Below are 22,570 nucleotides of genomic sequence, written 5' to 3' on the forward strand. Positions count from 1 at the left end.
CCCACTGCCTCGTGCCCAGCTGCTCCCTTCGGGCTGCCATACAGCGAGCACTGATTCCCCACAACGGATGCTCCTGACTTGGGCACCGGGTGCTCCAGCTGCATGGGGGGCTCTGGCACTGCTGCATGGATGGGGATGCTCTGTGCCCTTTTCCTCCCCCCTCTCCGCACTCCCCTCATCCGCACCCCTTCCCCCCTCCCCCCCCGGTCTGGCTACCCTTGCACTGAGTGCAGCTTGGGCTCCAGCAATAGCCTTTACTCCAGTGCACCCCGCAGCCATTGCAGCTGGCATCTGTTCCACGCTGAGCTGTCAAGGCAAAGCCCAGGGCAGCATCTGCATTCTAGCTGCCGTGCGCTAGCTCGGTGAGAACTGGAGCGGGTCTGGCTCCTCACAGCCGTGTGTGTGTTTGTGTGTGTGTGGGGGGGGGGCATGGACCCCGAACATCACGCTGCTCTTCCAGCACTAAGTGAGTTGTCCTTGTCACTCCATGGGCAAGCTGGCACAAGTCCTGCTTGCTGGAAGTCACCCTGGCCCAGCATCTGCACACGCACTCGCTCGCATGTGGTCACTAATTCTGGGGCTGGCGAGTCTGCCTTTGTCCTGAATCTGTTACAGTGGCAGGGCAGCTGCTGCTGGACAGGTCTGAGTGAGACCGCCAATAACTGAGCTTCTTGATACGGGAATTGGGCAGGGAAATACAGAGTAGCAAGATGGTTAACGCTCCTGAAAGGAAATACTTTTGCCGTAATATGTAATTAACCTGTGCAACTCACTGCCACAGGATCCCAAGGCAAGCATTTAGGATTAGCTGCATACACAGAGAGATCACCCATGGTGACACCAGGGAGGACCCAAATATGGGCTCTGCTTTGGGCCAATCAGCCACGCACTGCAGGGTCAGGGTACCGAAGGAACTGCCCCAGCAGGCTTCCTGTCCCTCTCTCTGATGCAGCAGTTAGCAGGGACCTGCCAGGGCAGGCCGAGGCCCGACTGCTATGGGAAGGGAGGCCTGTGGAGCAGGTGGGCTGAGTTCTATTATGGGAGAAGCATGCTGCTAGTAGGCCTGGTGCCAGGATTTCTCTGCAGGGCTCTCTGCTAAAGCTTGACGTGATTCGATATTATGGTCATGTCTTGAGGCACCACCTGGGATCGGGGCCCCACTGTGCCAGGCGCTGCACAGACCCACCAGAGAGCTGCACAAGACATACAACATTGATGGTCAGTCGTGTCCCCTCCCCCTCCCCCAGCCTGCCTCCTGCCCATCCCCCGTGTCCCCTCGCCCATCCCCCACAGTGCTCCCTCCCCTCCCCCCAGCCTGCCTCCTGCCCATCCCCCGTGTCCCCTCGCCCATCCCCCACAGTGCTCCCTCCCCTCCCCCCAGGTCCCCTCGCCCATCCCCCACAGTACTCCCTCCCCTCCCCCAGCCTGCCTCCTGCCCATCCCCCGTATCCCTTTGCCCATCCCCCACAGTGCTCCCCCCAGCCTGCCTCCTGCCCATCCCCCGTGTCCCCTCGCCCATCCCCCACAGTGCTCCCTCCCCTCCCCCCAGGTCCCCTCGCCCATCCCCCACAGTGCTCCCTTCCCTCCCCCCAGCCTGCCTCCTGCCCATCCCCCGTGTCCCCTCGTCCATCCCCCACAGTGCTCCCTCCCCTCCCCCCAGGTCCCTTCGCCCATCCCCCACAGTGCTCCCTCCCCTCCCCCCAGCCTGCCTCCTGCCCATCCCCCGTGTCCCCTCGCCCATCCCCCACAGTGCTCCCTCCCCTCCCCCCAGGTCCCCTCGCCCATCCCCCACAGTACTCCCTCCCCTCCCCCAGCCTGCCTCCTGCCCATCCCCCGTATCCCTTTGCCCATCCCCCACAGTGCTCCCCCCAGCCTGCCTCCTGCCCATCCCCCGTGTCCCCTCGCCCATCCCCCACAGTGCTCCCTCCCCTCCCCCCAGGTCCCCTCGCCCATCCCCCACAGTGCTCCCTTCCCTCCCCCCAGCCTGCCTCCTGCCCATCCCCCGTGTCCCCTCGTCCATCCCCCACAGTGCTCCCTCCCCTCCCCCCAGGTCCCTTCGCCCATCCCCCACAGTGATCCCTCCCCTCCCCCAGCCTGCCTCCTGCCCATCCCCCGTGTCCCCTCGCCCATCCCCCACAGTGCTCCCTCCCCTCCCCCCAGGTCCCTTCGCCCATCCCCCAGAGTGCTCCCTCCCCTCCCCCAGCCTGCCTCCTGCCCATCCCCCGTGTCCCCTCGCCCATCCCCCACAGTGCTCCCTCCCCTCCCCCCAGGTCCCTTCGCCCATCCCCCAGAGTGCTCCCTCCCCTCCCCCAGCCTGCCTCCTGCCCATCCCCCGTGTCCCCTCGCCCATCCCCCACAGTGCTCCCTCCCCCTCCTGCCGCAGGGCGGCGGTGCCGGCTGGGGGGTGACTCAGTTCCCCGCCCGCGCAGCGAGGGAACCCAGGCGTCCGGCCGCAGCCGGCGCCGCTCGCGCTCATTGGCTGCAGCGGGCAGGACGGGAGCCGCCATTGATTCCCGGCCGCAGATTCGCCTCTCCAGGCCCGGCGCGCCCCGGCCCTTGGGGGGCGCTGCAGTAGCGCGGCCCGGCCTGACCCGGCCTGACCCGGCCCGGCCCGCCAGCGAGTCTCGGTCCCGCGCGGCCCGGCCCGGCCCCGCCCCGCCCGCTTCCCGGCCCGGCGGTGGCGAAAGTGCGGTTGCTAAGGGCCGCGCGGCGCTTTTTTACCCAGCGGGGCCGCCCCGCGCCAGGAGCCGCCGGAGCCTCCATTGTTCCGGGCCCGGCCCGGCCCCGCCGCCATGGCCCCGCCGCCCCCGCCCCCGCCCCGGCCCGCAGCGACCAGGCTCCGCCGGTGACCGCGGCCTCCGGGCGGCCGGTGAGTGGGAGCGAGCGCGAGCCCCGGGCCGCTGCCCCGCGGATGGGACCCGGGGTGCGGGGCGCGGCGGGGAGCGGGTGCGGGGCGAGCCCCGGGGGGGCGGGGCGCGGCGGGGAGCGGGTGCGGGGCGGGGCGAGCCCCCGGGGGTGCGGGGCGGGGAAGGGAGCGGGGGCGGGGGGTAAGTCCCGGGGGCGGGTGGGGAACATGCCCCCCTCCCCCCCGCCTGCTTCTCACTCGTCTCCCTTGCAGAGGCGCGGCCATGGGGGTGGACTTCGACGTGAAGACGTTCTGCCACAACCTGCGGGCGACCAAGCCCCCGTACGAGTGCCCCGTGGGCACCTGCCGCAAGATCTACAAGAGCTACAGCGGCATCGAGTACCACCTGTACCACTACGACCATGACAACCCGCCGCCGCCCCAGCACACCCCCGTCCGCAAGCACAAGAAGAAGGGGCGCCAGGCCCGCGCTGCCAACAAGCAGTCGCCCAGCCCCTCGGAGACCTCCCAGTCGCCGGGCCGCGAGGTGATGACCTACGCGCAGGCTCAGCGCATGGTGGAGGTGGACCTGCATGGGCGCGTGCACCGCATCAGCATCTTTGACAACCTGGACGTGGTGTCAGAGGATGAGGAGGCCCCTGTGGAGGTGCCGGAGAACGGGAGCAACAAGGAGAACACAGAGACTCCGGCCACGGCCCCTAAAGCTGGCAAGCACAAGGACAAGGAGAAGCGCAAGGATGCCAACCCCCACCATCACCACAGCGCCTCTGCAGGCACCACCCCCAAGCTGCCAGAGGTGGTGTACCGAGAGCTGGAGCAGGACACCCCCGATGCACCGCCTCGCCCCACTTCTTACTACAGGTACCCTCTGCACTTTGGAGGGAAGGGGGGACTCCCTGCGAGGTTGCAGCTAGGCTGGCCCCCAGGGGTGGGGCAGGGTTATTCCCCACTGTCTATCTGCTAGTGCTTTGTCCAGGTGCAGTGTAGCAGGTACGCTGCCTGATCCGGCTGTGAGCCTCTCTGGTGCGTGTCTGGCGAGGTGAATCCTGCTGCAGTGTTGTTTCTTTCTCTTGCTCCCCTTTGTGGTGTCCCTTAGCCCTGGGCTGGGGTCTGTAAGCTGGAACCTCATTGTTTCCCACTTGTCTGGCTGCCAAACCCTCCTCGTTACCAAATTCTTTCTCACTGGTACAGAGTCCTGTTGACAGGACCCTGTTGGTGTGTCTGCAGTGCAATAAAACATCCGCAACTGGGCCATATCAGCTGACTTGGGCTGGGGGCTAGTAAATTGCAGTGTAGATGTTCAGGCTTGGACTGGAACCCTGGCTCTAGGACCCTCCCCCCCTCGCAGGGTCTAAGAGCCCTAGCGCCTGCCTGAGCCCAAAGATCTGTGATGCAATTTTACTGCCCTGCAGCCTGAGTCAGCTGACTCAGCCCACCCACAGGTGTGTTGTTGCAGTGTAGACATACCCTGAGTCTTCCACTGTCCTGCTGTGGTGTAAGTGGTTGCAGAATCTGCTCCAGAATGAAGGCATTTGTTTAAAACACAATACAAGTTTCTCCTCTTCTGCATATGAATAAAAGATAGCCCAAAAGAAAAGCTGAACTACCCCCACTATTAGCACTTGCAGAGTGTTAACTCTGCAAACTAATGGGGACCATTTATGCAAACATTTGCTGTTCTGTCTCTGGAATGTGATGTCAGCATTATTTAATTTCTGATCTCCATATCCGATATCTCCAACTCACGTGCCTTCTTAGGGGTGATGGATGGCTATTTGGGAGGAGGTGAGGATAATGAGGAGGTCGGTGCTGCTATTAGTTGCTGGAACAGGAAACCGGAGGTTGAAGCCCTTCCTTCCAAAAAAAAAAAAAAAATCTCCTGCCCCCAATTGGGAGGGAAAGAGAAGATGCAGTCCCTTCTCAGTGACAAAACTGCCTTCTAGGCCTTCTTGGTTGCCAGATGCTCCAGTTACAGAAATGTCAACTTGTCACAGAATTCAGCACTGTTGCACCTTAGAATTTAGATCCAATGGCCCCATAGCACATGGGAACTTGCCTGGAGGCTGGTCTCGTGTTCCATGTGGTTGCCTTGCCTTTGTGAGTCGCCCCATGCTTCATCAGTTGCCAACCCGGAGAGCATTGTTTGGTGCAGCGCTCTTGCTGATTTGTGGCAGTGCGCTAGCATAGCACACTGCCGTTCTGCTCAGTAGCTGAGAAAAGGTGCATGTAGCAGCGTCTTCCATTTCTGTGGTTCCTTCCCCTTCCTTTTTCTTTCTGGCTTGTTGCTGCGTTATGGCCATGATGGTAAAATCTCCCTAGCTCATCCCCTGCACTGACTCTAGGTCCCTGCCGTTCACTCATTCCCTCCCTACTTTGCCTTTCAGGTACATTGAAAAGTCAGCGGAGGAGCTGGATGAGGAGGTGGAGTATGACATGGATGAAGAAGATTATATCTGGCTGGACATCATGAATGACCGACGGAAGATGGAGGGCGTGAGTCCCATCCCGCAGGAGATCTTCGAGTACTTAATGGACCGGCTGGAAAAGGAGTCCTACTTTGAGAGCCACAACAAGGGGGACCCCAATGCCCTGGTTGACGAGGATGCAGTCTGCTGCATCTGCAATGACGGAGAGTGTCAGAACAGCAATGTCATCCTCTTCTGCGATATGTGCAACCTGGCAGTGCACCAGGAGTGCTACGGGGTGCCCTACATCCCCGAGGGCCAGTGGCTCTGCAGAAGGTGTCTCCAGTCACCCTCTCGGGCAGTGGACTGTGCGCTGTGCCCAAACAAGGGCGGTGCCTTCAAGCAGACGGACGACGGGCGCTGGGCACACGTGGTCTGTGCCCTCTGGATCCCGGAGGTTTGCTTTGCCAACACTGTGTTCCTGGAGCCCATAGACAGCATTGAGCACATTCCACCTGCCCGGTGGAAGCTGACCTGCTACATCTGCAAGCAGCGTGGCTCGGGGGCGTGCATCCAGTGTCATAAGGCCAACTGCTACACGGCCTTCCATGTGACCTGTGCCCAGCAGGCTGGACTCTACATGAAGATGGAGCCCGTCCGGGAGACAGGCGCAAACGGCACCTCCTTCAGTGTGCGCAAAACTGCCTACTGTGACATACACACGCCCCCGGGCTCTGTGCGTAGGCTCCCCGCCCTCTCCCACAGTGAAGGGGAGGAGGAGGACGAGGAGGAGGAGGAGGAGGGCAAAGGCTGGAGCTCAGAGAAGGTGAAGAAGGCAAAGGCCAAATCCAGAATCAAAATGAAAAAGGCAAGAAAGATCTTGGCAGAGAAGCGAGCAGCAGCGCCTGTGGTGTCAGTGCCCTGCATCCCACCTCACAGGTATGGCCCCTGGTGCCCTCCGCTGTGTACAGACCGCCCTGGCCTGGTGGTCTGTGTCCCTGCCATTAGCCCCTCTTGGATGCGGAGAGCCTTCGGGCTCTGGTTTAGCTCATCCTCGTTCGGGCGCTCAGCGGCTTTGCTGGGGGATCCTGTGGAGCAGTGGCCGTGCTGAGGTGGCTGCTGTTAGTTTGACGCAGACGTGTCAGGAAGCAGCCGGGCATTCATTCCATGGCTCCTTTCCTGTTACCTTCACCTGAGGGACTTTGGAACAAACCATTGTTACAGAAAGGGGGTCCTGTTACTTGACCTGACTTGTTTGTATTTCTCCCCTTGGCCCTGCGAGCGGCTCCTTCCCTTCTTTACTGGGGCCAAGTCCATCCTGCCAAGGAAGTCTGTGCCGAATGGTCCAGCACGTGTGAGAGGCCCAGGAAGGATAACTTGATGCTTTCTGCTGGCTGTCAACTCAACCATGTCTGCCAGCCTGGAGTGGTCCCTATGGAGACTAGGAAACCCCTGGCCCATGCCTGTTTCCACATGGTGTTTCTCATCTCCCATTGCTGGCCCCAGTTAGCTGTCTCCTGACCAATCCCCTCCATCAGTTTAGCATCCAAGCAAGATGGGGAACAGACTGTTGTATGGTGGCCTTGCTAAGTGAGCTGGGTGAGAGGATGAGGGGCTGGTCACCAGCAGAACAGTGGGCCTTTGCAAGGAGATAGGATTGCTAGACTGGATCAGACTCAAGGTCCATCTAGTCCAGTCTCCTATCTTTGAATGGCCAAAACCAGAAGCTTGAGAAGAAGGTGAAAGGAGCCCACAGTAGGGGTGATCTGCCGCCCACCTTAGACCTTATTCTTGTCTCTAATAGCTCGAGACTGGCTTAAACCCTTAAACAGGAGCTGTAATATCCCTTCCAGCATTCCTGTGAGCATGAATCATGATAATGCTAGATAGTCTTGATACCCGCATAAAAGGTCAGTCCCCTCGTCAATCTTGTGAAGTTCTAGGCCTCAGTGAGAGATGTGGCTGTGAGTTTCACGGGCTAACTGCATGTTGTGTGAAATAGGTGGTTTTGAGTCTGCCATCTTCAGTTTAATTAATACCTCTTTGCTCCTGTGGTGTGAAGTGGGGCAAAGAAACGAACCAGGGGCTGGGCAGTGACCATGTGAAATCCTAGCACACGGGATCCCTGATAGGAATGGATATTTACTGAGTCTGCTTCCTCCGTGGAGTGCATCCTGTGGGTTGGGAAGAGCTTGAATCCAACTCTCTCTTTCAGGCTGATGGTAGATCTCTGAGGTCCTGCTGGGTCCCTGGTGGCTGGGGGATGGATAGGCAGAAGTGGTGGGGTTTGATTCCTGTGGGTGTGGGCTGCTCAGAGACAGTGCTGTGGTCTCTTGTGAAGGGAGATCTCTCCTACAGAGCTGAGGGCTTTGTCCTGTGGCCTTCTGCAGGCTAGGCTGGTGCTGTGCCTTTGTCCTGGCTAGTTCTGGGCCTGCAGTCTCTCCTTCTGGTGCTTTGAGTCCTGTTTGAGTCCCTGCCAGGCTGCACGTGTGTTTGCTGCTGTCAGTATGTCTTAGCGGAGCACACACACAAATGATTTATCTGGCCTGGTGCCTTCCTATTTCTGAGAAACTATTCTTCAGGCTGCCGCTAAAATGCTGGCGATTTGGCTGTGTGACCTGCGGCAACAAGTGTCTAACAAGGCTCCCCTTTCCGGCTCCCGTCAGTGGTGTGCACAGTCAGTAAAGCATGCTAGGCACGCCTGAGGAATGGATTGCATCTCAAGAGTCTCTGTTATGGTCATCTTCCATCCCTTTCACATTGCCCGTTGCCTAGCCCCCACCTCCCCAAAGACAGGAGCCAGCCAGAGGCTCCAGCTGAGTAGCCAAAGCAGTGGCCAAAGCAGGGACTTCTGGACATTTCGGGAACCTCTTCCTGTTTAGACTGGACTGTGCCAATTGGCTGCTGCTCCAACCCTCTCCCGTCTTGTCACCTCAGCTTCATGCCACACCAGCCCCCTCTCCCTCTTCTCCTCTCTCCCCTCCCCCTTCTCTTCTCAGTCCCCTCTTTTCCCTTTTCTTTCCATTTAGCTCATCTCCTTCTCATCCCACCCCACTGTTATGGCCCCAACATGCTGTTTGCTGTCATCATGTTGTTCACTCTGCAGGTGTGAGACTCCCTCCCTCCTTTCTCCCCCCCAGTGTCTGTCTGGTCTAGTTAGACTGCAAGTTGTTCACGGCACCTCTGTGTTCGACTCCATGCAGCGCCTGGCACCATGGGGCCCCGCTCTTGCTAGCTCCGTAGCCACTACTGTGGTAAGCATGACAGAGAGCATTTCAGTGGCAGTCTCAGCAATTGCCCAGCTGGTAAATGAGTCCTGGGAACGTGTGACGTATTGAGCAGAGTTAGCGCCAGCTATCCAGCCGACTCCCCATGCACCTTGTGTTTGAGAACTGCTGGTCTAAGATCTTCTGTCTCTGGGCCACTATAGCTGGATTGGCCTCCCAGGCCATGTGGCTGGTGTCCTCTGCCTGCAAATCCCTCCTCCAGCCCAGCCCTGCAGTGAGTCGCACAAGGAAAATGGCCTGAGGGGGGTCAGTGAAGGGCGCCCTGAGCTGTGTACTGACAACAGGAAACATTTCCCAGGAGTTGCTGGGGCCTGTGGCTCAGCTGGGCTAACCCATTGAATCATGTGATCCTATTGCCTCCCGCCCCCTCTCCCCCACACTTGCTGATTGTGCATTATGAACTCTTCAGGGCAGGGCCCTTCTCTGGGTCTGTGAAGCGCCTGGCACAATGGGGCCCTGATCCCAGCCGCAGGGCTCTGGACGCTACCACAATGCACATGGTCACAATAATGTTTGCAGCGCCCAACGAAGGCCCATCCTCTCTGTGACACCTCTGTGCACAGTTCCCAGCCTTGTCTGACAGGCCCAGGGCTCCTGCCAGGACAGTTTGCGGGAGGGAGGAGGATGAATGTCCCTCAGGATGTCATGCAACACCATCCTCCAGAGAAGCAAGAATGAAGCTTCTCTTTGTCCAATGCCCTTCTCAGCTGTCCTGCTGCCTCGCTCACACAGCCTTGCAGAAAACTCTCCAGCCAAACCGAGGCACCAGCAAAGGTGGGAGCTTTTCACCTGAGCTGGTTCCCTGGCGTTTGGGCTGCAATGGCGAGGCTCCTCTCGCTGTGCCTACAGCAGCTGGGGCTGTCTCTGCGCTGCTGATCATGTCTCTTTTTCCTTCCCTTCCCCAGGCTCAGTAAGATCACTAACCGCTTAAGCATCCAGAGGAAGAGCCAGTTCATGCAGAGACTTCACAGCTACTGGACACTAAAGAGACAGTCCCGCAATGGGGTCCCACTGCTGCGCCGGCTTCAGACACACTTGCAGTCACAAAGGAACTGTGACCAGGTAGGGGCCGATTATCTAGGCTCCGTGTGTGCTTCATGCATCCCCAGGGCCTTGGGGCTGAAGTATTTGTTGCATGTGATGCCTGCAATTTCAGACATGTGCCAGAGAATGGGCCAAACTGTCTGTGGGAGGAAAGGGCAGCCCCAGCTCACTGCCACTACTTCTTCACCTTTCTCTGCTGCTTTCAGCATCAGAGACTTGCCAGATAATGACCTCTTTCAAAGCTTGCAGTGTGATGGAAACAGGAGGTGTTGGTCTAGCTGACTTGGTCTCTTGCCCATCTCCAGTTGGCAGGGTTTGGAAAAACCTACCAGAGGCCAGTGTGTAAGTGGGGCTGCCCACTAGTGATGTCAAGAGACAGTGTCCCCCCATTCTCAGCTGCAGGGATTCCTCCTAGAGTATTGCCTCTGGGCCCCGCTTGTTCCTGCCTTCTGCATCAGCCTTTCGCTAGTGGGTGTCTTCTAAATGTGAAGCCTCTGGCTTCTGGAAAGGAACAGGGGGTTTCTTCTTCCTGCTCACTACCTTAGAGCCTCCTGGCTTGTAGGGGTCTCTTACTCTACCTCTTCTCCTGCACCCTGGGTGTTGTAATGGGGCAAAGGTCTCCCCTACTCAGTGCCCCTTCTCAGTTCTGTGGCCTCCTCCTGGAGAACAGCTCCAGCAGCTGCCCCTGGCTATCCCCAGCAGAGTGAAATTCACCATTTCCCTGCTGCCCCAGCAGTGAAACGGACCAGAATTTTATTAACTTTGCTCTACTGCTCTTTAGCAGAGCTCTGAGCAGCTGCAGAGCCACTGGCTGTATCTACCTCCCGAGGTGGTGGGCAGTGCTGCATTGGGACACGTTGGGAAGGGTCTCCTTGTGACCTCTGATTAGGAGTCCACATTTTCAGAAGTACTTGCTGAGGTGGGAGCCCAACTTGAGACACCACCAGGGCTTGACTTGCAGAGGTCAGGTGCTTGGCACTTGCTGGAAATCGGGCTGTTTCCAGGTGCTCCAGGGTGCCTACAATTACAAGTCACTTCTGAAAATGTAGGCAGGGTTTTTTAAAGGAAAGAGAGTTCAGGGCCCTCACTCTTCACCAGGGAAAGAGTCCCAGCACGTTGCCATGGGGAAGCTGCTTCCCCTCCCATTTCATGCTCTCTGATGTTCCTGCAGAGAGATACAGAGGATAAGAATTGGGCCCTGAAGGAGCAGCTGAAATCATGGCAGCGCCTCCGCCATGACCTAGAGCGCGCGCGCCTGCTGGTGGAGCTGATACGCAAACGGGAGAAGCTCAAGAGAGAGACGGTAATGGTTGTGTGTCGCTCCTGGGAGCTTGGGGGTGACAACACAGGCCCCTCCTGCAGGAGCTGTGGGGCATGGTGCGAGCACCGATTCCTGAGCTGAGTGTGGGGAGAGTGAGCGCAGGTCCTGACCTGGGACGGGGGAGAGCGCAGGTCCCCCTGGAGGGTCCTGGCTGGTTCTCCTGTGTATGCCGTGTGGCGGTGTATGCTTACACCGTGTCCTGCCCCAGCAGGGTGTGAATGGGGCTGGGGCTTGGGAGCAGGGATGCTTTGGAAAGTGCAGGTGCTGTTCTTGCATCTCTGCTTTTCACTGGCATCGACACACTTGAGTCAGAGCCAATTTCTCCTGCATGCAGCCATGGCATGGGCAGGCTGGCCTCTCGCAGCTGGGACGTGACTCCTCTTTCCTACGAAGTGTATCTCTGCGATGTGTGGCTCACACGGTCACCTCCTCCGTGAGCCTGGTGTGCACCAGCCCTGCTCCCCGGCTGGCTGCAGTGCGGTCGCAGAGGCCACAGGTTCAGTCCTGCCCTGGTCTTGTGTTTCAGATCAAAATCCAGCAGGTGGCGCTGGAAATGCAGCTGACCCCCTTCCTCATCCTCCTCCGCAAGACCCTGGAGCAGCTCCAGGAGAAGGACACGGGCAACATCTTCAGCGAGCCGGTCCCTCTGTCTGAGGTAACAGAAACCTGCCAAGTAAGAACCCCTCCCCCAGACTTCTACTGCGCTCGAACTCGGCCCCAGGCCTGCCAGGCCCAGGGCAGCTAACGGGGCCACCCAGACTGGTCACTCGCTGGCAGCCAGCAGGCAGCCCAGTGCTGGCCAGCTGGCCCTGAGTGGGGTTGTGGGCAGCAGGGATGCCCCCTGCCAGCTGAGCTGAGCACAGCTGTGACTAGCTTCCTCTGCTGGCAGAGAGATTAACTGTCCCTCTCCCTCGGTGTGTGTCAGCCATCTCCCAGCATGCCTGGTGGGCCGGGCCAGGAGAGTGGGGCTCCCTGCTTGGGAAGGCAGGATGCAGTGGGACCCTCAGCAAATATTACTCTCCCCCCTGCTCCCTCGGGAGCACCCTGCCTAGATGGAAGAGTCTAGGCACAGCAGTGAAACGACGCAGCGGCAAACACTGTCCGAGGCTGTCCGTGGTGCTCTTCTTGGAGGGCCTAGGCCTTGCCTAGCCAGGGGCTGGCGGAGCTGGGGCAAGGGTTGCGCTGTGCCTGCCAACTCTTGCCATTCTTTTCAGTCCTGGGTCATTGGGACTGTGGAATTCCTCCGCCTCCCCCCAGTCCATCTGGGGAGGAAAGCAAGCCTCTTCCATGGCCTTTGGAATTCCAGAGCCCGGCCTGGATTCCTGCTTTCCACCGGGAGGAGGTGAGGGCTGGACTGGGCTGGGGCTGGGGGGTGAGTAACGGCACCTCAAAAACACCTTGAATTGTATTGCTCCTGGTGTTGGGTTGAGCTGCAGCCCACAGGGCAGATTGCCTAGCCCCAGTCTGGTAGTGCCAGGGTATTGCTGTCTCCTGTGTCTACACAGAGCGGGCAGTGTTTCTAGGACATACAACACCATCTGGGGCAAAGCACCCGGGACTGGATTCCTCTAACAGCTGTTTTCTTGGAGCAGGTGATTCTTAGGTGTGACTTCCAGTCTTAGCTTTGGCTATGCTCCCTGTGCAGGTGCCAGATTATCTAGATCACATCAAGAAGCCAATGGATTTCTATACCATGAAGCAGAACCTGGAGGCCTATCGCTACCTGAATTTTGATGATTTTGAGGAAGATTTTAACCTGATTGTCAGCAACTGCTTGAAATACAATGCCAAGGACACAATCTTCTACCGCGCGGCCCTGCGGCTGCGAGAGCAGGGGGGTGCGGTGCTGCGGCAGGCTCGCCGGCAAGCGGAGAAGATGGGCATTGACTTTGAGACAGGCATGCACTTTCCCCACTGCATCCCCGTGGAGGAGGCGCTGCAGCGAGACGCTGAGGATGGTGGGTATTGACGCCCTGTCCCAGGGTACAAAGGCTGCTCAAGGCTTACCTGTGGCAGTTAGAGCTGGAAATTCCTGCTGATCATTGGAGGCCAGGGCAGGAGTGTTCCCTCCAGCACATCATCTGGTGCTCTCATCCTGCCTGGCACTGTCACAGTCTCTGATGTCTCCTTGCTAGGAGGGTTAGCTGGATAGCCAGCCCACATGACCGTTCCCCAAAGAGACAGGGACGTTCCCAACTGGAAACCCAGTCCGTTCCAGGTTGTTTCTGTCAGTCAGTCAGTCAGTTGCATTTTTCTGGTCGGTAGCTGAGATGCATTCGCCCAGATGGAGACAGGCTTCCTGGCTGGCACATGGTACTGTCAAGTGTGCCGTGTAATCCTGCAATAAGAGAATCTGGTTTTTGTGGTCATGTCCCAGAGAGAGAATTCATACCCTGCCATGCGGTGACTTTCCGTTGGCAATGTCCCTTTGACTTGCAAGCTGCTGTCGTGTGCCCATGTAGCCAGACTGAATTATTCCAGTCATTGCTCACCTCTCCGTACCTTCCGGTGGGGCGGAGAATGGAGTGCATGGTCCTTCCCAGAGCCATCCCCACTCCCCTCCAGCACAGGAGGCCTCAGGGATTGAGGGGCTGGAGTTGAGCACAAGGGCCAAGGAGGTGGGGTCTCCCCAGAGCTGGTGGGGGTGACCCTCCTCTTCCCTTCCCTCCCTGCTCCAGGACACCCCATAATTAATTGATTCTTGTTTTTCTTGCTGTTCCCCTGCCACATTTGGCATGCTCTGGATTATTCGAAGTGTGACCGACTAGCCCTGCATTTCCAAGGCTGAGCCCATTTGGCTCTTTTTCCTTCCCAGGGAGCTCATCTCTCAGGGCCCCGTAAGGTGACTTTTCCGTGCCCGTGGGTGTCATAGTACCACATGGGTTAATCCCCTCTGGATTGCCATGTCCCCTTTTCCAGGAGGAAGGGCATTCCAAAGAGCTACCTGGTTTCTCTCACCCATCTGCCCCTCTTTGTGCTCCCAGAGGAGGTGCGGTTGCTGTTGTCAGAGAACCAGAAGCACCTGTCCTTGGAGGAGCAGCTTAAGATCTTGCTGGAGCAGTTGGATGAGGTCAATGCTGGAAAGCAGAGCATCGGGCGCTCCCGCCGCGCCAAGATGATCAAGAAGGAGATCACAGTCCTGCGCCGGAAACTTGCTCACCAGCGGGAGTTGGCACGGGATGGGCTGGACAGGCATGGCATCTCCGCCAGGGGGGTCCTGCAGTCCCACCACCCCTGCGAGAAGGACGTGCAGACTGACAGCGCTGCAGAAGAGAGCAGCAGCCAGGAAACTGGCAAAGGTACAGGCTGTGGGGGGGCGGGGGGGGGTGTCTTTACACTCCAGCACAGCATACAATTCCCAGGGGCTGTGGTGTAACTCCATGTCTGGGGGAGCATGGAATGGAGGAAAGGCAAGGTGGAGGGTGAGGATCCGCAGCCATGCTCCCTACAGGAGCCAAATGGACTTTCCCTCCCAGAGGAGGGACTTGGGAGAGGGGAGGTCCTGCTCCTTTCTTGACTGCAGCCTGGTTTCCTCATTAGTATCTGCTGAAGGACGCCTGCCACAGGCTTCCTCCTTGTATGGGTGTGAACTGGGCAGCCAGGATTTGTCAAGCACTCTGTGCAGGGAATCTGATGAGATTCAACTTAGGCCGGAAGAATCCCATGCACAGCTACAGACTGGGGACCGACGAGCTAGGCAGCAGCTCTGCAGAAAAGGACCTGGGGGTTACAGTGGACAAGAAGCTGGATATGAGTCAGCAGTGTGCCCTGGTTGCCAAGAAGGCTAATAGCATCTTGGGCTGCATTAGTAGGAGCATTGCCAGCAGATCACAGGAAGTGATTATTCCCCTCTATTCAGCACTGGTGAGGCTGCATTTGGAGTATTGTGTCCAGTTTTGGGTCCCCCACTACAACAAGGATGTGGAGAAGTTGGAGAGAGTCCAGCGGAGGGCAACAAAAATGATGAAGGGGCTGGAGCACAAGATTTATGAGGAGAGGCTGAGGGAACTCGGCTTGTTTAGTCTGCAGAAGAGAAGAATGAGGGGGGATTTGATAGCAGCCTTTAACTACCTGAAAGGGGGTTCCAGGGAGGATGGAGCTAGGCTGTTCTCGGTGGTGGCAGATGACAGAACAAGGAGCAACGGTCTCAAGTTGCAGTGGGGGAGGTTGAGGTTGGATATTAGGAAAAACTTTTTCCCTAGGAGGGTTGTGAAGCACTGGAATGGGTTACCTAGGGAGGTGGGGGAATCTCCATCTTTAGAGGTTTTTAAGGCCTGGGCTTGACAAAGCCCTGGCTGGGATGATTTAGTCAGGTTGATCCTACTTTGAGCAGGGGATTGGACTAGATACCTCCTGAGGTCCCTTCCAATTCTAATATTCTATGGATAGATTGCTGTGAGCTCCCCCTTGCAGTCGGGCCTCCTGGGAAGGAATTGGGAAGTAGCTGGGAGATGTTGTTTTTCCCAGGATTCGGGAAGGCGAAAAAAGCTCTGGGGCTGTCCCTGCAGCCTGATGGAACCTTTGTCCAGTCCCCCTGCAGTGCCCTGGCTGGGCTGGGCTAACTGGGAGGCGAGGCAGAGCAAATCAGCACCAAGGGATCATTTTACATGTTGAGAACTTCTCGGGGAAAGCCCCCAAATGTCCCAGGAGCATAAATCATCCAGCCCAGTGCCAAAGCCTGCCTGCTTCTAACCATCTGCTCCAGGTTCCCAGCTTGTCAGCCCTAGCGCGCCAGCCACACTGCGCAGTTAGGAGCTGATGCTGGGGTGTTAACAAGAACACAACAGCCTGGGGCACTGCAGAGACGAAGCCGCTTTTCCCTCCTTGGCTGGAAGTCTGGCGGCCTCTTCTCTGCCTCTCTTCAGCCTGCCGTGCCCCCTAGATTCGCTGTCCCTGCGGCTGTCCCTCTGCACACCGAGTTTCTCCACGGCGTGGGCCCTCACGCCATCAGGCACCTTTGAACTGGGGCCTTGCCAGAGATGGTCCCAGTCATTCTTGCTGCTCACGTCCTCTAGGTCTTTTGTGGGTGGGCTTCTCATTTCCCGGTTTCACAATCTGTTTCCATCTAAAGCAGCTTTGGGATCCATTTCCTTTTTCACCACTTGGATTTCTTTTCAGGTTTTCTCTGCCGTACGTCCCTAGATGTTATTTCCTTTCTCGAACAGTGTCTCCTCCCAGCCCCGGGGCTGACTTTCCTGCTTCTCCTCACCTGAAACCTTTCCTAGCTTCCATCTTTCCTCCTCCTCACTTGCCAGTCTCCTACCCGTATTCTCCTCTTCTGTTCTTTGATCACCGCCCCTCTGACCCCACCTCCCCTCTGACCCCAGCTCCACTTCACCCACTAGCTCAGCAGCTCTCTGTCTTCTCCATCCCCAGCAGCTCTTTCCAACTGCCCCCTCGAGTGGATCCTGAGCCCCCTCTCCTTGGCCATCTGCCCAGGACAGCATGTGCTGCTGCTGCATGGCAGCTGCAGCTGGTGCCACTACACCCCTCATATTGACACTCCTTCCAGAATCTTGGCCCTTAGCAGAGCCATGTGTGCGCATGACCCAGCAAGGTGTTGCCTGCTAGAATCTAGAAAGGCGGGATCAGTAGCTTTGGCTGGCATGACCTGCCCTGTTCATCTCAGATGGGGCAGTTGCCAACTCCATTGTGTAGTATTGGGCGTTTTCCCCAGATGCACCAGAATCCAGGATTTTTCCATGAAATTCACTTTTTGCAATACCAGGTGCCCAGCATTTCATGCCTTGGCTCCCGGTTGTGCCCAGACCTGCCTACAGCTGCCACTTGCCTCTTGTGGGAAAGCTGAAGAGCAGTTAATTGACTCCCTTGGAGTCAGGCAGCAGAGGACGGAGAGTCAAAGCTGGAGGACAGCCAGCAGTGTTGGCTGGCTGGAGGACAAGTGCAGCAACCAAGAGCTGAGGGCTGAGCCACTGAGCAGCTGGCACACCTAGGGGGAAGGAGGCTCTGCCTGGCTGCCTTGAGAGCACAGCTGAAATTCCACCCTCAGAAGCAGTCCCTTTACGTAGCATTTCCCTGTGGTTATTTTGGAAAGGGCATGAATTGACTGTGACCATGGGACACGGCACCTTCCTACTGCAGTCGTACAGCGCCTTTAGCAAGCTTTTCCACAAGCACTTCAGATGTCAGTAGCTTTTCAGGGCCACAGCAGGGCTGGACAGCTCCCAACTTGAGCCTGAGGAATTTAGGAGATGCTCCTGCTGCTCATCTTGCCTTCCCAGCTTTAATTGAAAATGAGGCAGTGGTTGCACTTGTTAGGACGGCGGCTTCCCTGGAGGTCCCCTCCGTTGAGGAGTCTTGGACTGGGTCTTGCAAGAGCAGTGCAACTCCACTAACGGTTCATGTCTGCTTAGATGGGGACAGTGGGGGCAAGGCCCAGGGGTGAGAATCCAGCAGGATGGACTCTAGGGAAAGATGCCCCTCAGTCCTGATCTGCAGCCCCTGCTGCGCCAGCCATTGGCTCCCCTTAGCGCCACAGCTCTACAGAAGCCCATCAGTCCTCCCTCATGCTTTCGCTCTTGCACGTTGTTACCCAATGACCGTGGGGAGCTGTGGGTGGGGGGCAGAGACATGGGGCGGATCTCCCGTGGGGGGCTGTGCGTGGGGGGCAGAGACATGGGGCAGATCTCCCGTGGGGAGCTGTGGGTGGGGGGCAGGACGGTGTAGCCTGCTGCCCAGCTTCTGAGCTTACCTTCTTTCGTCTCCTCTGTTTCAGGTCTGGGCCCCACCTCTTCCTCCACCCCAGCCCATGAAGTCGGCAGGAGGACTTCTGTGCTCTTCTCCAAAAAGAACCCCAAAACTGCAGGGCCCCCAAAACGCCCAGGGCGCCCACCCAAGAACCGGGACAGCCAGCTAGCTGCAGGGCATGGGAGTAGCCCAATAGGTCCCCCCCAGCTCCCAATAATGGGGGGGTCGCAGCGACAGCGGAAGAGAGGGAGGAGCCCACGCCCAAGTTCCAGCTCAGACAGTGACAGCGATAAATCGACCGAAGACCCTCCCATGGGTGAGTGTGGCCACGTCAGCCCCGCGCCCATCTCCAGGCTGGTGGGCAGCGGTGAGGGCTGAAGGGCGGGCGTCCTGGCTGTGTGTGTGACTGAAGTGTTGTCCCTCGCCTGTCTCTGCTGTAGACCTGCCAGCCAACGGGTTCAGTGGTGGGAGCCAGCCAGTGAAGAAGAGCTTCTTGGTTTACCGGAACGACTGCAGCCTCCCTCGGAGCAGCTCTGACTCGGAGTCCAGCAGCAGCAGCAGCAGCAGCGCCGCTTCGGATCGCACCAGGTACTGTGCCCAGAATGGCCTCGGGCGTTCGGGGGCCCCTTGGATAGGCCAGTCTGATGTCTGAACAAGGAGTTTATCCTTCAACCTGTTTGTAAATCCAGTTAGCATTAACGCTTTAAAGGCTGCAGCACCCCGCCGTGGCTCCCCCCGCTCCTCCCTCCAACGCCACGAGTGTCAGCGAGGTGCATGCTGAGGAGCAGAAGGCCCAGATGCTGGGACTCATTGGGGCTGGGCTGCTCGGAGTCTGTCAGCGCTTAGCCCTGCTCTTGGTGCGAGTGGGTGGGAGTGCCATAGCAGGAGAGCCAGACCCAGGGAGCTGCCCTAGCCCTTCAGACAAGCAGCGCGCACGTGGCTGCTGGAGCCCAGCATGGTTTGTTTGGCCTGTCTCCGTGGGCAAAGGGGACCCCGGCCCTGCTCTGGAGCCAAGACCCAGGCTGAGCAGCTGGGGCCCCATGCCATCTGGGGAGGGTCCTCCTCACTTAATCCCTGCCTCCCCTTGTTCAGAGGCGGCTGGAGAGCCTCGTATCTTAGGACACTATTGTGGGCAGTTCCTCTCCTGAGCACTATGGACTCTTATTCCTGAGTGCACTGACTGGGCTCCCTGGGCTGCCTCTCCAGGGCATGGGTTTCCCAAGGAGCCCCTCCAGCCCCACGCACAGGAAAGCAGTGCCTGGAAAGTGAATGTGGCTCCTAGTAACAAGTCTGTTCCTCTGCCTTCCCTCAGCACGACACCCTCGAAGCAGGGCAGAGGAAAGCCCTCCTTCTCCCGTGTTAACTTCCCGGAGGACAGCAGCGAGGACACGTCTGGGACAGAGAACGAATCCTACTCTGTTGGTGCTGGGCGAGGCGTGGGCCACAGCAGTGAGTATCTTGGGCCCTTGGCCAGCACCCTCTAGCTCCTGTCACTGTCTGGAAGGGACAGCACTCATTCTTTCTTCCCCACTCCTCTTTTCTTTGGCACAGTGGTGCGGAAGAGCATTGGGCGTGGAGCTGGGTGGCTATCGGAAGACGAAGACTCCTCTCTGGATGCCCTGGACCTGGTGTGGGCTAAGTGCCGGGGGTACCCATCGTACCCAGCACTGGTGGGTATAGCAGGCTGCATGCCCTCAACTCTCCTTTTGCTCCCACCCCAGCAGCTGGGGCCTGGCAGAATCTTATCCTGGCTCCTAGTGAAGGCCTGGCTGTGAAGTCTCGATTCTCTGCAGCCAACAAGCCTGCACTCTTGATGGACTGGCCAGAACACTGGGAATCCCCTCCCCTTGCACCCAAGTGATGCCCACGCCATGTCACTACCATCCTTCGTGCCAGTGGGCTTGGCCAGTCAACAATTATCCCCTGGGGTACTCCGTTCCTTGTGTCTGACACGGCGCTCTGGTGAGGGCAGGTAGAGATATAAAACCGTAGGTCTCCTCTTCCCCCGGCCTCCCAGAGAGAACACTTACACATGGTCTTCACTGGGGGATGGAACAGCTTCCGTGTGAGGAGAGATCAAAAAGCCTGGGCGTGTTCAGCATGGAAAGGAGACGACGGGGGGATCCAAGAGGTCTATCAATCATGGCCAGTGTGGAGCAGGCGCATAGGGAGTGTCATGTACCCTTCACATAACACGAGGGGCAGCGGGTTTACCACACAAGGCAGTACTTCACACAGTGCACAGTCATCGGGTGGGGATGTTGTGAAAGTCAAACTGTGACGGGGTTCAAAACAGAACGAGATAAGCTGCTGGCAGACAGGTCCATGAATGGCTATAAGCCAGGAAAGTCAGGACACAACCCTAGGGGCTAGTGTCCCTAAACCTCCTGACTGCCAGAAGCTGGGACTGGACAACGTGATGTTCACTCAGTAATGGCCCCGTTCTGTTCATTCCCTCTGAAGCATCTGGCACGGTCCAGTCAGAGCCAGGATATGGGCTAGACGGACCTTTGGTCTGAGCGAGCCGGGCTGTTCTTGTGTTAACCCCCCTAGAATCTGGCTAACTCCCTCGCTGGCTGCCCAGGGTTGTGATCCTGGCCCCAGCTGTTCCTCAGTTCTGCTCCAGTTCAGCCCCAGTGGTTGGGTTCAGTGCAGATGTCACCGGGTGAAGCGCTCTGGCCTGGGGCTTGCAGCGGGTCAGACTGTCTAGTCCCTTCTGGCCTTACCTCTTGCAGTGCTGCTCCATCCTCAAACCTGAGACATCCCTTTCTCACTCTGCAGATCTGCTTCCCATGGGAATTGGAGCCTGAGCTGCTGGCTCTAGGGTCTCCAATATGTCTTTACTCGTGAGTTCTGTATCTGGCGCAGCACGGGGGATCTGGAATCTGTTCTTCCCAGTGCTCCCAGGAGAATGATTTCTTGTTAGTATTGTGGCATGGCCTCGGAGCCGCACTTACAGGCCAGGACTCTGCAGTGCTAGGCGCTGTACAAACACAGAACAGAAAGACAGTCCAGAGACAACCGCAGGGAGGGAAGCAGAAGGAAACAAGGAGCGAATAGTGGTCAGCATGGTAGGTAGTGCTCTTAGCAAGCTCCCAGTCAGTAATGCCAGAGGCCCGCAGTGGAAGGCAATGATGCTGCAAGCAAAGGCTGACTGTTACTGAAGGGGAGATGTGAGCAGGAGAGAGCTGCTGTGACACAGCCTGGACAGGTTGTGGTGTTGCCTTGGTGCACACCTGGAGCCCCTTAGCTTCAGATTGGTCAGTGACCGACACCAAGCTGGGGTTAGCCGGCCACGTTCCAGGGCAGAGTCACTAGCAGGGGGCCTCTTGGTTCTAAGCATGACATTTAGGAATGAAAGGGTTAAAACAGCTGTCTTGGCACCAAGCCCTGCTGTGTGGGGCTCAAAGGGGTGGGGTAATGCTGCCCAAGAGATGGTGGCGGGCACTAAAATGGATTGAGGAGCTGAGCAGCACTTTGTTTGTTCTGAGCTGAAGCAACCATCCTGATTCTGCATTTATATCCACATGAAAGGCATTCCCCAGTGTCTTAGTTGGGCAGGTGGGGGCTTCTGTGCTCCTGTCTCTGCTCCCCCTCCAGCCCCTTCCCTGTTATCTGACCTTTGACTCCTGCTATTTTGGCAGATCATTGATCCAAAGATGCCACGGGAGGGTATGTTCCACCACGGCGTCCCGATCCCAGTGCCTCCCTTGGAGGTGTTGAAGCTGGGAGAACAGATGACTCAGGAAGCACGAGAGCATCTCTACCTTGTCCTCTTCTTTGACAACAAGCGCACCTGGTAAGGGACGGGACAGGGCTCTGCCGTGCCCCGAAAGGCAGAGCAGGGCCTGCTGCGGGTGGGGTGGGAGGCCAGTGAACCCCACGGAGGGGAGGGGGCGTATGCAGATGATGGGAAGCCTTAGAGGAGTGTGATGTCCTTTCCTCCAGGCAGTGGCTGCCCCGGACCAAGCTTGTGCCACTGGGTGTGAACCAGGACCTGGATAAGGAGAAGATGCTGGAGGGCCGCAAGTCAAACATCCGCAAGTCTGTGCAGATCGCCTACCACCGGGCCATGCAGCATCGCAACAAGGTGCAAGGCGAACAGAGCAGCGACTCCAGCGAGAGCGACTGACCCGCCTGCGGCCGCTGTGATCCAGACACGGGCTCTGCTCGGTGCTTCGCACAGTCTCAGGGCAAACAGGGCTCTCCGTCCTGGGCACTTAGTGCAGCTGGTCTGTACAGGAGAAGGGGCTTGCCCCGGCCGCTGGGACAATGATAGCGGTGGAGAGCACGCTCCGGAAAGCAGCGGGCTCAGAGCCTGCAGCTTGTAGGAAAGGACGCAGTGAGAGCAGAAGCAGCTAGCGCTGTAGCGTGCTGCAGAGTGTCCAGCCGTGCTGCCCGGCACGGGGCCTAGCGCAGCCTGGGGGTGGGCTAGAGCACAGGCCCTAGGCCCGGGGGTGCACCCCGCGGAGCCTCCCCATTTCCAGGGGGCAACGCTAAACCTGGCCTTCCCTGCTGGAGTGCCCCCCTGCCCGGCCCTGGGCAGTTCCTCTGCCTGCCTGGCTCTGTGCCCTGGCCCGTGTGTCCCATGCCCCGGGCATGGAAATGGCTAAGAGTGGCCCTGCCTCGGCCGTTTGCACCAGCGCACCTGCGGGTGCCCTGGAGCCCTGCTGCAGTCCCGGACCGGGGGCTGTGAATACTGCACGGGGCCCGGGATGGGGCCGGGGGGAAGCAGCCCGCACCATGCACACACACGGGGACACTGGCTGCAGCCGGGCGCTGGCTGTGTTGTGCCGTGCCCGGCTCTGCCCGCCCGCGCGGCGCCCGGCCGCTCTGTATTTATTGGAAGGACAATAAAGGGCCCGCGGGCATTGGGAGCTGCGGCTGCGCGGGCCCTTCTTGGGGGCGGGGCCTGGCGGGCGGGGGCGGGGCTCGGCTG

At 58.5% G+C, this 22,570-nt stretch overlaps 1 protein-coding gene across 3 annotated transcripts; it reads left to right on the forward strand.

Annotated features, from left to right (window-relative positions):
- Nucleotides 1-2,491: 2,491 nt before the first annotated feature.
- Nucleotides 2,492-22,508, forward strand: BRPF1 (bromodomain and PHD finger containing 1). Of its 3 annotated transcripts, none has more exons than XM_067540608.1 (14): nt 2,492-2,869; nt 3,119-3,727; nt 5,251-6,210; nt 9,464-9,620; nt 10,774-10,905; nt 11,450-11,596; nt 12,569-12,881; nt 13,908-14,222; nt 17,660-17,947; nt 18,072-18,219; nt 18,944-19,080; nt 19,183-19,301; nt 21,276-21,430; nt 21,580-22,508. In XM_067540608.1, the coding sequence occupies exons 2-14, from the start codon at nt 3,129-3,131 to the stop codon at nt 21,761-21,763; spliced, it is 3,654 nt and encodes a 1,217-aa protein (XP_067396709.1). In that variant the 5' UTR covers nt 2,492-2,869; nt 3,119-3,128; the 3' UTR covers nt 21,764-22,508. The 3 variants fall into 3 exon arrangements, with proteins under 3 accessions (XP_067396709.1, XP_067396716.1, XP_067396725.1); XM_067540615.1 differs by having other exon boundaries at nt 11,450-11,578; XM_067540624.1 differs by lacking the exon at nt 10,774-10,905.
- Nucleotides 22,509-22,570: the final 62 nt, after the last annotated feature.

This window comes from Emydura macquarii, unplaced genomic scaffold (genome assembly GCF_026122565.2).
Source record: "Emydura macquarii macquarii isolate MOO-44397 ecotype Brisbane River unplaced genomic scaffold, CSIRO-AGI_Emac_v2 contig_71, whole genome shotgun sequence".
Lineage (NCBI taxonomy): Eukaryota > Metazoa > Chordata > Testudines > Chelidae > Emydura > Emydura macquarii.

Bases quoted from the DNA above. Each gene is read 5' to 3' on its own strand.
- BRPF1 (XM_067540608.1), top strand. From the start codon at position 3,129: ATGGGGGTGGACTTCGACGTGAAGACGTTCTGCCACAACCTGCGGGCG. The intron at 11,597-12,568 runs GTAAGAACCCCT...CTCCCTGTGCAG, and splicing joins AGGTAACAGAAACCTGCCAA to GTGCCAGATTATCTAGATCA. The intron at 12,882-13,907 runs GTGGGTATTGAC...TTGTGCTCCCAG, and splicing joins GCAGCGAGACGCTGAGGATG to AGGAGGTGCGGTTGCTGTTG.